The sequence below is a fragment of the Phacochoerus africanus genome, chromosome 8, assembly GCF_016906955.1.
Source record: "Phacochoerus africanus isolate WHEZ1 chromosome 8, ROS_Pafr_v1, whole genome shotgun sequence".
Lineage (NCBI taxonomy): Eukaryota > Metazoa > Chordata > Mammalia > Artiodactyla > Suidae > Phacochoerus > Phacochoerus africanus.
Window position 1 is genome coordinate 28,087,720 of NC_062551.1, and position 13,939 is coordinate 28,101,658.

The 13,939-nt window shown below is 59.2% G+C and overlaps 1 protein-coding gene across 4 annotated transcripts; it reads left to right on the forward strand.

Annotated features, from left to right (window-relative positions):
- Positions 1 to 1,288: 1,288 nt before the first annotated feature.
- CARMIL2 (capping protein regulator and myosin 1 linker 2) lies at positions 1,289 to 13,939 on the forward strand. 4 transcript variants are annotated; one of them, XM_047789615.1, is made up of 39 exons: positions 1,290 to 1,616; positions 1,872 to 1,966; positions 2,061 to 2,111; positions 2,338 to 2,400; positions 2,489 to 2,613; positions 2,725 to 2,816; positions 3,010 to 3,080; positions 3,195 to 3,268; positions 3,408 to 3,483; positions 3,563 to 3,651; positions 3,790 to 3,884; positions 3,963 to 4,049; positions 4,134 to 4,246; positions 4,365 to 4,467; positions 4,518 to 4,647; positions 4,742 to 4,846; positions 5,037 to 5,106; positions 5,237 to 5,318; positions 5,411 to 5,507; positions 5,591 to 5,648; positions 5,762 to 5,934; positions 6,059 to 6,221; positions 6,302 to 6,403; positions 7,574 to 7,702; positions 7,785 to 7,898; positions 8,063 to 8,223; positions 8,299 to 8,386; positions 8,558 to 8,707; positions 8,818 to 8,872; positions 9,320 to 9,549; positions 10,369 to 10,469; positions 10,552 to 10,915; positions 11,001 to 11,123; positions 12,507 to 12,543; positions 12,687 to 12,758; positions 12,855 to 13,076; positions 13,228 to 13,308; positions 13,617 to 13,694; positions 13,777 to 13,939. In XM_047789615.1, the coding sequence occupies exons 1-39, from the start codon at positions 1,577 to 1,579 to the stop codon at positions 13,887 to 13,889; spliced, it is 4,272 nt and encodes a 1,423-aa protein (XP_047645571.1). In that variant the 5' UTR covers positions 1,290 to 1,576; the 3' UTR covers positions 13,890 to 13,939. The 4 variants fall into 4 exon arrangements, with proteins under 4 accessions (XP_047645569.1, XP_047645571.1, XP_047645568.1 ...); XM_047789612.1 differs by having other exon boundaries at positions 1,292 to 1,616; positions 4,365 to 4,442; positions 4,571 to 4,647; XM_047789613.1 differs by lacking the exon at positions 13,228 to 13,308 and having other exon boundaries at positions 1,289 to 1,616; positions 4,365 to 4,442; positions 4,571 to 4,647.

Genomic DNA, 13,939 nt, shown 5'->3' on the forward strand with positions numbered 1-13,939 from the left:
TAAAGGTAAATTAATAGTCCCAGTGCACAAAACAGAAACTGGAAGCGCAGAAAGATTAAGTGACTAAGTGTCAAACAGCCAGTAGATAGGTGGAGTCGGGACTTGATTTCAGGTAGTGTGCTTTCAGAACCTGCATTCTTGACTGCTTGGCCATACTGTATATGAGAGCTGCTGAGCTCATACACTGAAAGCAGTTTGTGGGCTCTATGTGGTCTTGTTAAGGGTCTTGACTTGAACTCTCATTTTAAGTTGGGAGGCAGCAGAGCAAGACCTCCTCTTACCACTGTGGGCAGAACTCAGCACCCTCCCCAAGCGAAGTTCTATTTGGCCCCAGGCTGTCACACCTGGCCAGTTCCTTTAGGGGAGGTGGCTTTCTCCAAGTTGTTACTAGATATTAATACTTCCCATTTGTCCTAATTATTGGTAGACTTCAGAAAAGGGAGATGAGGTGTTTTGGGGGGGTGAGTTATCAGTAGGGGTGGTCAGATGACCAGAAAAATTCTCCCACCCTCTCTAGGCCCCAAGGTGAGGAAGGGAAGCTAGAGTTGGGAAAGAAACCAAGAGACTCTGCCCAGAGTCTCAGCTCTTCTCAGGTTATTCCACCTCTCCCTGGCTGAGCTGTGGGCAGGGCAGAGGGCTGTTCCTTATCTCATAAATAGAATTTAATTAGATTGTAGAAGAAAAAAAAAAAATGAATCCCTTCCTGTGAACCCTCCAGAATCTAAGTCCCTGTTCTTTTATAGGGCCTCATGCTCCTATGTGCACCCATGACCTTCTGGCCCCTGAAGACAATAGCTTCCCTCTCTCCTAGTGGTTCTCCCCTCCCCAAACTCCTGCTCAGGGAGAATGTGGATGGACATGGGAGGACCTCCCTCCCCATTATTTGCCTTTGCTTGTGAGTCACTCTATCCCTCCCTGTAGCCCTTGAACTTAATGAAAGCTGCATCTGAGCCTATCATGTTTTTCCCATCTTTCAACAGTTTGTGTCTCCCAGACCGGTCAGGGCCTCCAGGTTAGGTGCAAAAGAGCCCTCAAGGTAATGACTCAGGTGTTGGGAGAGATCTGGTGCTCCTTGCTGAACAAACAGCCCTTGCGTCGGCCCACTGTCCACCTCCCTAGCTGGGCTTTGGAGGGGATGGACGGACCGAGGCGGGCCACAGAGATCCTCGAGTGGGCAGCGCCCCCTGGTGCTCCCCGCAGGGACTGTGGGGTGGGGTGGGGTGGTAGTAGGGGGCTAGGAATCGAAAGAAGCCTTCGACATGCTCACCACTCCCAGCCACACCACTGCCCATGTCTGCCCTAACTAAGTAGCTCCTGCGCATCAGGGAGGGCTGGCGGCAGCTGTGACTCTGCCCCCTCCTACACCCTTGTACCCGAGCGACATCTCCCGGCCCTCAGAGGCCAGGCAGGGAGGAGCCGGGCTGGGGGCCGCCTGGCAGGAAGCGGCTAGTACCTTCCGCTACTGGAGGAGCAGGTGGCTGCAGTGCAGCCCGGGCCCTAGCTTCCTGTACGTGCCGCCTCTACGGTTTCTCATCGGAGCTCCTTTGGCCCCCCGGCTGCCCACTGGGCAGGCCCCATGGCCCAGACCCCAGATGGCATATCCTGCGAACTCCGAGGTAAGCACTGGCCCTTCTCATCTATTTGGCTGGGAGGAAGCAGTGAGGGCCCAGAACCAGAGGCCCACCCAGCACCCCAAGACACTGAGTAAGTGATTCCCTCTGATCCTCTGGGGGGCCTGACCCCCTAGATCCACTCCCCTCCTTCCTTGCTGGTCTGTAGATGAGCCGAGGCCCTCTAGCCCGGTACAGACTATGGACTTGAACTGACCTCCATGGGAGGACCAAATCACTCAGCAGGCTGCCCTTCCACAGGCGAGATCACCAGGTTCCTGTGGCCCAAGGAAGCTGAGCTGCTGCTGAAAACGTGGCTGCCAGAGCGGGAGGGTGCTGAGCAAGGCCATGTCCTGGTATGGTGGGGAGGGGTGGGGGCAAGAGGCCGCTGGGGCCCAGGCAGAAAAAGCCTCTTCCCTGCCCAGGATGTCAGACGCTCTCTCCCTTCAGGCACTGCTCCGATGGAGAGCCTACCTGCTCCACACCTGCCTCCCGCTGAGGGTGAGTCTCAGGGCTCAGCTGCCACCCCTTGCCCTCCAGCAGCTTCCTTGATAAGGGCTGCATCTACAGTGCTATCCATCTTGTCCTTCTGGGCTCTGCCCTTCCAGCAGCACTGGGTTCCCAGCAGCAGGCAGGTCTGGTTCTGAGTTCCAGGCTATACAAAGAACTGGGCTCCCAAGAGGGTGGGGCTCAGGGCTTTTTCCTGGCTGACCCAGGCACTCCATAGGTGGATTGCACATTCAGCTACCTAGAGGTCCAGGCCATGGCGCTGCAGGAGACACCCCCTCAGGTAAGACCCCCCTGCCAGTACCCCACTGGGCCTGCAGTCTTCCGTCCCCCTATACATGGAGCCCAACACCCCCACCCTCTCTGTCCAGGTCACATTTGAGCTAGAGTCCCTGCCTGATCTGGTCCTGGAGTTTCCCGGCGTGGCTGCACTGGAACAACTGGCCCAGCACATCGCTGCCGCCATCAGGAAGGTCTTCCCTCGCTCGACCCTTGGGTGAGGCCCAGCAGCTAAAGGGGCAGCTGGGGGTGTTCTGAATGGCACCATGGGCCGCCTCACTCCCAGGGCCTAGAAGACCCTTGATCACTTCTTCATGCCCGTCCTCAGGAAGCTATTCCGGAGGCCCACGCCCCCCTCCATGCTGGCTCGGCTGGAGAGAAGCAGCCCCTCAGAGGCCACCTCACCCAGCAGCCCCTGTGGTAAGGGCCACACAGGGCTTCCAGCCTCCCTGCTCCTATACCCCTGACGCCTGAGTTTGGAGTTCTTCCAAACTGAACAGAGCCACTCAAGGCACTGCCACCACCAAGTTTGGGGCTGATTTTCCTTCATCTCTGACCTTTTGTCTCTCCCCTCCCCCACCCCTGCCTTGTCACAACCATGGCACCTCCCCAGGTGGCTTCTCAGAGACGTACGAGGCTCTGTGTGACTACAATGGCTTCCCTTTCCGAGAGGAGATTCAGTGGGTGAGAGTAGGGCCCTCTCTCAGGGCTCTGGAGACATCTGGTCCCCCATATACTGTGAGTCCCTCCCTGCACCTTGTGGTCCCAAACAAGTTGGAGGTAATTTTTTCCGTCTAGGATGTGGACACCATCTACCATCGTCAGGGCTGCCGCCATTTCAGCCTCGGAGACTTCAGCCATCTGGGAAGTCGGTGAGTGGCCTGCCAGGATTGTGGAGAGAAGATTCCATGACCCATGTTCCTGGGCCTCAGCCTCTCTACAGAGGGGGATGCTGGGCATAGGATCGGCCACAGGGCCCTGACCTCTGCTCCTAACCCTTCTTCCCCCCAGGGACCTGGCCTTGAGTGTGGCCGCTCTGTCCTACAACCTGTGGTTCCGGTGCCTCTCCTGTGTGGACATGAAGCTGGTGAGAGCAGAGGGGTGGAGGGGAGGGCGAGCTGCAGGGGCCAGTGTGCAGCCCACTGAGCCCTCACTCTGGTTGTCAGAGCCTTGAGGTCTCGGAACAGATTCTGCACATGCTGAGTCAGTCATCTCACCTGGAGGAGCTGGTGCTGGAGACCTGTGGCCTGAGAGGGTAGGGGAGACTGACCGACCGACCGACTGGGCAGGGCTTGGAGAGGGGAATCTGGGGGCCTGGAATGGGGAGACTAAAGGCCTGGGGAGAAGCTGGGAATCCAGGGTCAGAGCCTCACACCTGGGGTCTGGTCCCCAGAGACTTTGTCCGGCGACTGGCCCAGGTGCTGGCAGGACACTTGAGCTCGGGGCTGCGGGAGCTCAGCTTGGCCGGGAACCTGCTGGATGACCGAGGTATGGCTGAGCCTGAGGAACCCCCAGGGGCTGGTGCTGGAGGAAGTGAGAGCCACATGGCTGTCCCCATTCCCCCAGGCATGGCTGCCCTCAGCAGACACCTAGAGCGTCGTCCTGGAGCCCTGAGGAGACTCAGCCTAGCACAGACAGGGTTGACACCACGAGGTAGGTGGGTCCTAGGGTGGCCTGGGGTTGGTGGAGTGGGGAGTTAGGTCAGCCTGATTGTGAGCCTCCCTCCTCCACCACCAGGGATGAGGGCCCTGGGCCGGGCTCTGGCTTCCAATGCAGCCTTTGACTCTGTCCTGACCCACTTGGACCTTTCGGGAAACCCTGGGGCACTGGGGGCCTCGGAGGACAATGGGGTGAGTGGCTGTCCTTAGGGCAGGATTCGGGGCTCCACGGGCAACAGAGAGTCAGGTCAGGTTGCTCTTGGTGAGGTGATCCCTGACACCGTCCCTCCCATCTCTGTCTTCCCACCAGGGCCTATACAGTTTCCTGAGTCGTCCTAATGTTCTGACATTCCTGAACCTCTCAGGCACCGACACTGCCCTGGACACTGTGAGGGGGTGGTCACTGGGGCGGGGTGATCTGTAGGGCTGGCAGCCCGGCCTGAGGCCCAAAGGCCTACTGGAGGGGAGGGCAGGGCAGGGAGAGGCTCACCCTCCTTGCCCTGCCCTCCTCCACAGCTCTTTGCGGCGCTGTCCCGGGGCTGCTGCACCAGCCTCGTGCACCTCGATGCTTCGAGGAATGTCTTCTCCCGCATGTAAATGGGGTGGGGTGGAGTGGGGGAGAGGGGAGGGACCAGGAATCACCTCCCCGTGCCCGCCTGGAAGCCCACTCTTGCCTCTCTTCCCCAGGAAGTCCCGGGCTGCGCCCGACACGCTGCAGCTCTTCCTCAGCCACGCAGGGATGCTTCGCCACCTGGGCCTGGCTGGCTGCAAGCTGCCGCCCGACGCGCTCAGGTCGGTGTTGCTGCCCGTGGCCATTCCCCCACCTGTGAGGCCACCACCCAGGCCTGCCCTCTGGCACCTCACCCTGCTTCTGTCACACCCATGACCTCCCTGGCATCCTGGCCCTTCCTTCTTGCTATTCGTTCACGCCCTGGGGCCCCTTTTCCCAGCTCCAGCCACCCTCTGTGACATCCCCTCCCAGGGCGCTTTTGGAAGGCCTCGCGCTCAACACGCACATGGATGACCTGCACCTGGACCTCAGTGCTTGTGAGGTGAGCCCGGCAGACAGTGGGCTCACACACTGGGCGGGGGTGCTGTGAAGCAGCAGTGCTAGGCCATCAGCCCTCGATCCTCCTTGCTTGTGGCCAGATGGCCTGAGCACACCCCACCTTCCACCTTCAGCTAGGCTCTGTGGGTGCTCAGGTGATACAAGACTTAGTGTGTGATGCTGGTGCAGTGAGCTCCCTGGATCTGGCGGATAATGGTGAGGCTACCTAGAAACCCATCCTCCACCATCTACCCAATTCCCACCCAACCGTGCAGCCTGGCCTTGTGCTTAACCCAAGCCACCCACAGGCTTTGGCTCAGACATGGTGACTCTGGTGCTGGCCATTGGGAGGAGTCGGTCCCTACGACATGTGGCGCTTGGAAGGAACTTCAACGTTCGGTGCAAGTGAGCCCCCATCCCAGTCCTGGGCCTTCCAGACAGCACCCCACCACCCAGGCCCCCCCACTAGCTGCAGCTCCTGTCCACAGGGAGACCCTGGACGACGTCCTGCACCGGATTGTTCAGCTCATGCAGGATGACGACTGTGTGAGTTCTCAGGACACTGTGGGATCGTCTGACTCCTGCTCCCTGAGACCCTGTGATCTGCCCTCCTTGCTGACCCCTGACTCCAACCACGAATGGCTTTCTCTTAACCCCAGCCCCTGCAATCTCTGTCTGTGGCTGAGTCGCGGCTGAAACTGGGTGCCAGCGTCCTGCTCCGGGCCCTGGGCACCAATCCTAACCTGACAGCCCTGGATATCAGCGGCAACGCCATGGGGGACACAGGCGCCAAGATGCTGGCCAAGGCGCTTCGAGTCAATACAAGGCTTCGGTGGGCGGGGTCAGGGGGTGGGACCAGTAGGGGAATTGGGCGTGTCTGGGCAAAAGGAAGGGCGAGTGGTGTTGGGTGGCGCCTTGCGGAGCTCCTTCCCCGACTGAAGCCCAGCCTGGCCCAGGTCTGTGGTCTGGGACCGGAATCACACCTCTGCTCTGGGCCTGCTGGATGTGGCACAGGCCCTGGAGCAGAACCGCAGCCTGAAGGCCATGCCTCTGCCACTGAATGATGTGGCCCAGGCACAGCGCAGCCGCCCTGAGCTGACAGCCCGTGCAGTGCATCAGGTGGGGGTCCCCTCTCATCCCCTCCCCTGCTCTGTGCCTTGGCCTTATCCCCACCACTTCTTAATATCTCTTGTGCCCAGATCCAAGCTTGTCTCTTGAGGAACAACCGTGCAGACCATGCCTCTGCTGACCGCACCTCCCGCCCACAGCCACTAGGTCTGGGGTCAGATCCCTCTGAACAGGTCAGAGTCCCCTCCCTCAATCTTGAGTGCATGGGGAAAACAGTGGCAGCTGAGAGCTTCCATGTGTCTGAGAGTCTGACTTTCCTGGGGCCAGGGTGCCTGAATCCTGCTGTCCCAGGCAAGCCACTTTCCTTGATCTGGAAAGGAGCCAGTGGCTCCTGAAATACCTCTCCCAAATAACACTCTTGGCTGCCTTTTTCTAAGCATTTAAATAGGCTCCGCATTAAAGATGGGAGGTATTTTTACAAAATTTTTTATGTCTTTTTAGGGCCACACCCACGGCATATGGAAGTTCCCAGGCTAGGAGTCGAATCAGAGCTGCAGCTGCTGGCCTACGCCACAGCCACAGTGACGTAGGATCCAAGCTGGGTATTTTTAAATCTTCAATCAATTCTCCCCACCCCCAGTGTAGCTCCACCTGTGACTTCCCATTCACATTTTCAAATGATCTCATCATCTCCCACAAACTCTCTACTCTGGAGCCCAACCTCACTTGTAGCCACACCCACCAAGTGCTGTGGACAGAGCTTTAGTCAGGTGTCTCCTGGCCACACTGAAGCCCTCACAGACCTTCTGCCTCTCCACCAATTCTCTCTCTCTTTTTCTTTTGTTCTACCCAGTTATGTCAAGTGTTTCTTGCCCTTTTTGGAGGTTTAAGTTCTTCTAGCATTCAGTTGATGTTCTGTGTGAGCTGTTTTACATGAAGATGTGTTTTGTTGATGCGTTTGTGGGCGAAGGGGAGCGCGGCCTCTTACTCTGCCATCTTGCTCCGCCTCTGCACCAGTTGTCACGCACAGCACTTCTTACCCCCGCCCCAACTATCCCTTGCTCCCGCTGGTCCTTCCTCCGTGGCTTCTCACTCCCATTTATCACATGCCTCAGTCTCTCCTCTAGGTAGGTGGTAAACAGACTGAGCTTCTAACACACAGACATGACTAACAGCTCTTTTCCTTCCGACTCGGGACAGTTAGGAAGAACATATAAAGTCCCTACAATGAACCAAAGGAGATAATGCTCTCCCTCCATGAACAGTTAGAGTTCCTAAGTGCAGGCCTGATGGTATCAGCTTCGGGACGTCACCCACCCTCTTGGAGACCTTGGGAAGGGGGCAGACAGGGTCTGGAAGGTGGGGAGGGGACCAGGCTGAGATTGATTCCTCTTGCCCTCCAGGAAGTGAATGAACTGTGTCAGTCGGTGCAGGAACATGTGGAGCTGCTGGGCTGTGGGGCTGGGCCCCAGGGTGAAGCTGCTGTACACCAGGCTGAGGATGCCATCCAAAACGCCAACTTCTCTCTCAGTGTGAGCACCCCTTCCCACTACGAGGACTGTTTCCTCATAGTCAGGTGTCAACTTGCAACTCCTCTTCCTCTTTGGCTTCCAGATTCTCCCCATTCTATACGAGGCTGGGAGCTCCCCAAGCCACCAATGGCAGCTGCGGCGGAAGCTCGAGGGCCTCCTGGGACAGGTGGGTGAGGTCTGCCGCCGGGACATTCAGGTAAGATAATACCCTTGCCCCACCTCCACCTCCATATGCAGCTTTGACCCTATCCATAGACTTGACTGTGGTATCCCAAGTCGGTGTTCTGTGGGGGTTTGGCGCCTCAAGCCAGTGGGTCTAGGCCGCAGCCACGCCCTCACCATGCTATGATCTTTGCCTAGGACTTCACTCAGGCCACACTGGACACAACAAGGAGCCTCTGCCCACAGATGCTACAGGGACCCAGGTGGAGGGAGCAGCTAGAGGGGGTCCTGGTGGGCTCAAGGGGTCTTCCAGAGCTGCTCCCAGAGCACTTGCTGCAAGACGCCTTCACTAGGCTCAGGTAGGCTGGATGGAGCCTGGTCGGACTGGGCTGTGTAGAGGCAGCACACTAACCCTTGCTCTCTCTTGCCCTCAGGGACATGCGCTTATCAGTCACAGGAACCTTGGCAGAGAGCATTGTGGCTCAGGCTCTGGCAGGTCTGAGTGCAGCCCGGGACCGGCTGGTGAGCAGGAATTGTGTGTTACACACACACACACACACACACAATGACCTGACCACTGACTTGCAGTCGTTCTGGGGTCCTCTAACCTAGGGATATTTCAGGGTTCCCTTAATACTGATGGGACTATGCTGAGGCTCTGCCTACCCATCTTTGGGGTACTTGATATTGTAGGTGGAAAGTCTGGCTCAACAGGCAACGGAAGCAGTGCCCCCTGTCATCCCAGCAGTAGAAGGAGGTGACCCTAGCCCCCTTGGGCCTAGGCAATTGAAAGATCTTTTCTTCCCTGAGGAGAAGGAACAGGAGGATGAAGAGGATCAGAAGGTAGGTGGTTCCAGAATGCTGGGCCTAAACCTTCTCATCATGTTCTGGAGTGCAGAAAGTGGGGCGGCAGGTCCCCCTACCCCAGGCTGAGTTTGTGCCCTCCCCACCAGGACGACAGTCCTCCGGAGAAATGGCCTGTATCCAGCCACTGCCTTCACACTCACAGTAAGTCAGGGCCCCAGGGGAAGCTTCAGCCCCAGGCTGAAGCTCTATTAGACCTGGACAGCTGACACACATATGTAGTTCCCTCTCCTGGGAACTCTTTGACCCTTGACTGGGCCAGGCCAGGACCCCCATGCAGCCTGCCAAGCTGGCCTCCACTGTGGTCCGTCAGCACGGGGTGGGGCTCCCCTGGGCTCTCCTCCGCCCCCTCTTGCCAGTCCCTACCCTCAGGACGCGCATGCTTGGCGGCCTAGCGGAGCCGCGCGCCGCTCGGGGCCGCGCTCAGCACCACGGACAGCGGCTGCGGGGGAGGGGCGGGCAGGGGGGCGGGCAGCGTAGCCGGGCCCCTCCCCGCGCCCTGGGCGGGTCCCCCGCCGCCCTAGCGCTGCCGCTGCCGCCGACACCTCCCCGGGCTTGGCGCTCGGTGCTCTTCTGGTGCTCTCCGCTCAGGTGCTGCTGAGGAACCAGAGCCGGAGCTGGCGGCTCCGGGGGAAGATGCAGAGCCGCAGGCAGGGCCATCTGCCCGCGGCTCTCCGAGCCCTGCCACCCCCGGGCCCCCGGCTGACCCTCCGCCTCGCATGGACCTGCCACCCGCCGGGCAGCCCCTGCGCCATCCGACCCGGGCCAGGCCACGGCCGCGGCGCCAGCACCACCACCGCCCGCCGCCGGGGGGCCCCCAGGTGAGCGCCCTCCCCCCACTCCGGAGCTCCTGGAATCTGGGGTCGCGAGTGGCCCGTTCCCTCTTCACTGGTGGCGGCAGGCAGGCAGGGAGGTGGGGGGCGGGCCAGGACCAGTCAGACCGCTGAGCCCTAGCTTCCTGGCCACCCCCCACCCCAGGCCATTCTCCTGTGTGGGTTCCTTTCGGGGTGCGCCCAGGGTGTAGGAGTCCGCCTCGGGTCAGCTGCCGCACGGGTAGATGTGCGAGCGGGTGTCCTTCTTACCCTCCCTCCCCCAGGGTTACTGAAAGGTGCTGGTCCCCCTGACTATGGGGACAATTCTGCGTCTAGTGCACGTCCGGCGTATGTGTGTGGGCTGGGTATTGGCGCGGGCTCTGGGCACAGGGCCGAAGGCGGGGAGGAGCCAGCTTGAGGCCCCCCAGAGGGTCTGACGCAGCAGCAGGCGCCGCTGAGCCGGCAGCAGACCGGGTGGGGTGGGGGTGGGGGGTGCTGCAGGGGATTATCTGAAGCAGAGGGGGTAGCAAGTCGGAACGTGTGACCCAGGGAGCGCGTGGGTTCTGTACCCCCGGTGACCAGATGGTTCTGGGTGCGTAGGATACTCCGTGGGACAAGAATGGGTGTGGGCTGTGTATGTCCAGGGCCAGCCTCAGGTAAGGGGCTCTATAAAATCAGCATCTCTGCCCACCAGCTAGACAGTGGGAGAGCTTCTGTCAGCATCACGGAGGGTCACTGAAGCTCCCGGGTCCCAGAGTTGGACAAGGAAGGTAGGGAGAAGTCACCGTTGCACTCAGTGCTCATCCTTAACTCTGTGGTGTCCCTCAGGTGCCCCCAGCCCTGCCGCAGGAAGGGAATGGACTCAGTGCCCGTGTGGACGAGGGTGTGGAGGAATTCTTCTCCAAAAGGTTGATCCAGCAGGATCGCCTGTGAGTGAGGGGCCGTTCCAAGGGGCAGGAGAGGGTGGGCTGCTCCATGGGCCTTCTTTCTCACTGCTGGCTGTTCCCACAGCTGGGCCCCGGAAGAGGACCCAGCCACCGAGGGGGGTTCCACCCCTGTCCCTCGGACACTTCGAAAGAAGCTGGGCACCCTCTTTGCCTTCAAGAAGCCTCGTTCAACACGTGGGCCACGGCCTGATCTAGAGACCAGCCCTGGGGCAGCTCCCCGCACTCGAAAAACCACACTTGGGGACCTGCTGCGGCCACCAGCCCGTTCTGGCCGTGGCGAGGAGCCTGGTGGGGCGGAGGGGGGCACCAGCAGCCCTGACCCTACCCGCAGGAGTCGGCCTCGCTACACTCGGGAAAGCAAGGCTTACTCCATGATACTGCTACCTGCCGAGGAGGAAGAGACAACACTGGGTGCCAGACCTGACAAGGTGAGGCCTGGTGACAAGGAGTGAGGGCTCTGGGGGAACAGTGAGGGCAGGGGGCTCTCTCCTACTCAGGTATTTCTGTCCCCAGCGGCGGCCCCTGGAGCGGGGAGACACAGAGCTGGCCCCATCCTTTGAGCAGCGAGTACAAGTGATGCTGCAGAGGATCGGCGTGAGCAGAGGCAGCGGGAGTGCTGACGGCAAGAGGAAGCAAGTGAGTTGGGAAGGGACGCGTGTGGGAAGTGAGGAGGCAGGTGACATGTGGCTTGCTTTATGTGGGTGATTAATGTGACCAGGAAAAAACTCAAGACACACAAACAGGTCTGTCTGTCCTTCCCTCTCTCCACCAAAGTCATCAGATACCTTTCTTTTCTCTCTCGGCTTCTGCCCTGGCCACTGATACCTCCTCCTTGAACTGGGGACAGTCCTTTCTCCGAGATCTAACAGAAATCTGACCTTGTCATCTGCATTTGAAAAGGCAGATCCTCCAGGGGCTGCTAATCCTGCCTCAAGGCCTGCTGGAGTCGCAGCCCTGGTCTCTGCTCTCAATCCCGGTTCTACCTCAGAGCCTCCACACAGGTTCCTCTGTCTGGAACTCCTTCCTGCCCCGCTTCCAGCCTCTCATCACCACCCATAGGCTACATCATGTCCCTCTTCATCCATCCCTTTATTTCCCTGTCTCTCTTCCAGGGTCACCCTGCTCACAATTCCTAATAAGAACCATCACACTGTGGACTATCCCTTTAGTAACTTTTCAGGAAAATACACACATGTGACGTGAGACTCAAATTTAGAAACATTAAGGTGTAGAAAGTGAATCACAGAACTAAGAAATCAGTTTATCTTGGGAGTTCCCATTGTGGCTCAGCAGAAACGAATCCGACTAGGAACCATGAGGTTCGATCAGTGGGTTAAGGATCCGGCATTGCCGTGAACTGTGGTAGTAGGTCGAAGATGTGGCTCCGATCTGGCGTTGCTGTGGCTGTGGTGTAGGTTGCAGTCTTGGCTCACATCTGGCGTGGCTATGGTGTGGGACGGCAGCTGTAGCTGATTAGACCCCTAGCCTGGGAACCTCCATATGCTGTGGCTGCAGCTCTAAAAAGACAAAAGAGGAGTTCCCGTTGTGGCGCAGCAGTTAACGAATCCGACTAGGAACCATGAGGTTGCGGGTTCGATCCCTGGCCTTGCTCCGTGGGTTAAGGATCCGGTGTTGCCGTGAGCTGTGGTGTAGGTCGCAGATGCGGCTCAGATCCCGTGTTGCTGTGGCTGTGGCCTAGGTCGGCGGCTACAGCTCCAATTCGACCCCTAGCCTGGGAACCTCCATATGCCGCAGGAGCGGCTAAAGAAATGGCAAAAGGACCAAAAAAAACAAAACAAAAAACCATTTTATGTGTGTGTCTATGCTCCCTCATGCTTGTTGCTGTGTGGTAACTCTTCGCCACTGACTGTGAGCTGCAAGAGGACCAGGACTGGGTTTTGGATGTTCTTACCCAGCCCATGGTGGGCATTTAGTGGCAATTAGAACAAGAATGAATAAAAGAACAGGGTTAGTAAGAGGGTAGGACAGGACTAAGCTTGACTTTCCTGTTTCCTACAGAGCAAAGATGGAGAGATCAAGAAGGCTGGCTCAGATGGTAAGTGGGACCCTGGGCTAGGAAAGTACATTTCTGGGGAGAGGGAGAGTCCCCGTGACTTTATTCTCCCGGGGAAGAGCAGGATCAGCCATGTGTCTCTTCCCCTCAGCAAGGCCCGGTGCCCTAAGCCCCTGCCTTTGCAGGTGACATTATGGACAGTTCCACAGAGACCCCGCCCATCTCAATCAAGTCCCGTACTCACTCTGTGTCTGCTGGTGAGTGAGGGCCACTGTGGTTGGCTGGGGGACACGGAGGGTCAGGCTCACTCCAGTGCCTGGCCCAAGTCTTGGCTGACACTCTTTTCCCTGCAGACCCTTCATGCAGACCTGGTCCAGGGGGCCAGGGGCCTGAGCCTGCCACCTGGAAGACACTGGGGCAGCAACTGAATGCGGAGCTCAGGGGTCGTGGCTGGGGTCAACAGGATGGTCCAGGTCCCCCCTCCCCTTGTCCGAGCCCAAGCCCTCGAAGAGCCAGCCCCTCCCCGGACAGCCTGGGCCTCCCAGAGGATCCTTGCTTAAGCTCCCAGAACACAGGTAAGCGGTACTCTAGCCCCCACCTGATGCTGGGCTAGGGCCTAGAGTCCCTGCTGGGAACTCAGCTCTTCTGGGGACCCTGCAGGTGGGAGGCAAGGGCTGGAGTGGGGGAGCTGTTGGGACTATACCCTCATACCCTGGCCTCCCCCAGATGGCCACCTGAGGCCGAGGCCTCTCCCGGCAGGGCGACGAGCCGTGTCTGTGCATGAGGACCAGCTCCAGGCCCCTGTTGGTGAGGGGAGACACCGCCATGTGTGCTTGGGCGCAGGAGGAGATGAGGGAGGGTGGGCTCCCTTTGTGGCTCTGGTCCTCTAAGGCCGCCACCAGTGGCGTGAGGGGCTGAGAAACCAGGGAGCCGGAAGGCCTGGAGCGAGGGTGTGAGAAGCCCTTCCTGCTAGCCCTGGCTCCACCTCCATCAGAGCCCACACTCTGCCAGGGCTGGGAGGCTGCAGGGGAAGGGGGAGGCTCAGAAGGCAGTGCTGTCGGGGGAGAGGCAGCGAGCCCTGAGCAAGCCTCCCCAAGTCTTTCTGTATCCCTTAGAACGGCCCCTGCGGCTGCAGCGCTCCCCTGTCCTCAAGCGCAGACCAAAGCTTGAGACACCTCCATCTCCAAGCATAGGTAAGAGGGGCTGGGGCCCGCTGGGAGGGGGCAGGGCTGCTCAGTCCACTCCTGACCCTCCTTCTCTCCCCGTCTCCGACAGGATCTGGCCTTGGAGCCGAGCCTCTGCTCCCACAGACTTCAGAGCCCTCCAGCCCTGAGCAGAGCCCACCTTCCCCAGCCACAGACCAAAGAGGCGGCGGCCCCAACCCCTGACCTTCTTTTCCTGCCGCATGAGATTATTTTATTAAAAAACTCAAAGAAAA

Coding starts and splice junctions, on each gene's coding strand:
- CARMIL2 (XM_047789615.1), top strand. CDS start 1,577: ATGGCCCAGACCCCAGATGGCATATCCTGCGAACTCCGAG. Junction 4,468..4,517: donor GGGGTGGTCACTGGGGCGGG/GTGATCTGTAGG, acceptor GGCCTACTGGAG/GGGAGGGCAGGGCAGGGAGA. Junction 13,077..13,227: donor CTTAAGCTCCCAGAACACAG/GTAAGCGGTACT, acceptor GGCCTCCCCCAG/ATGGCCACCTGAGGCCGAGG.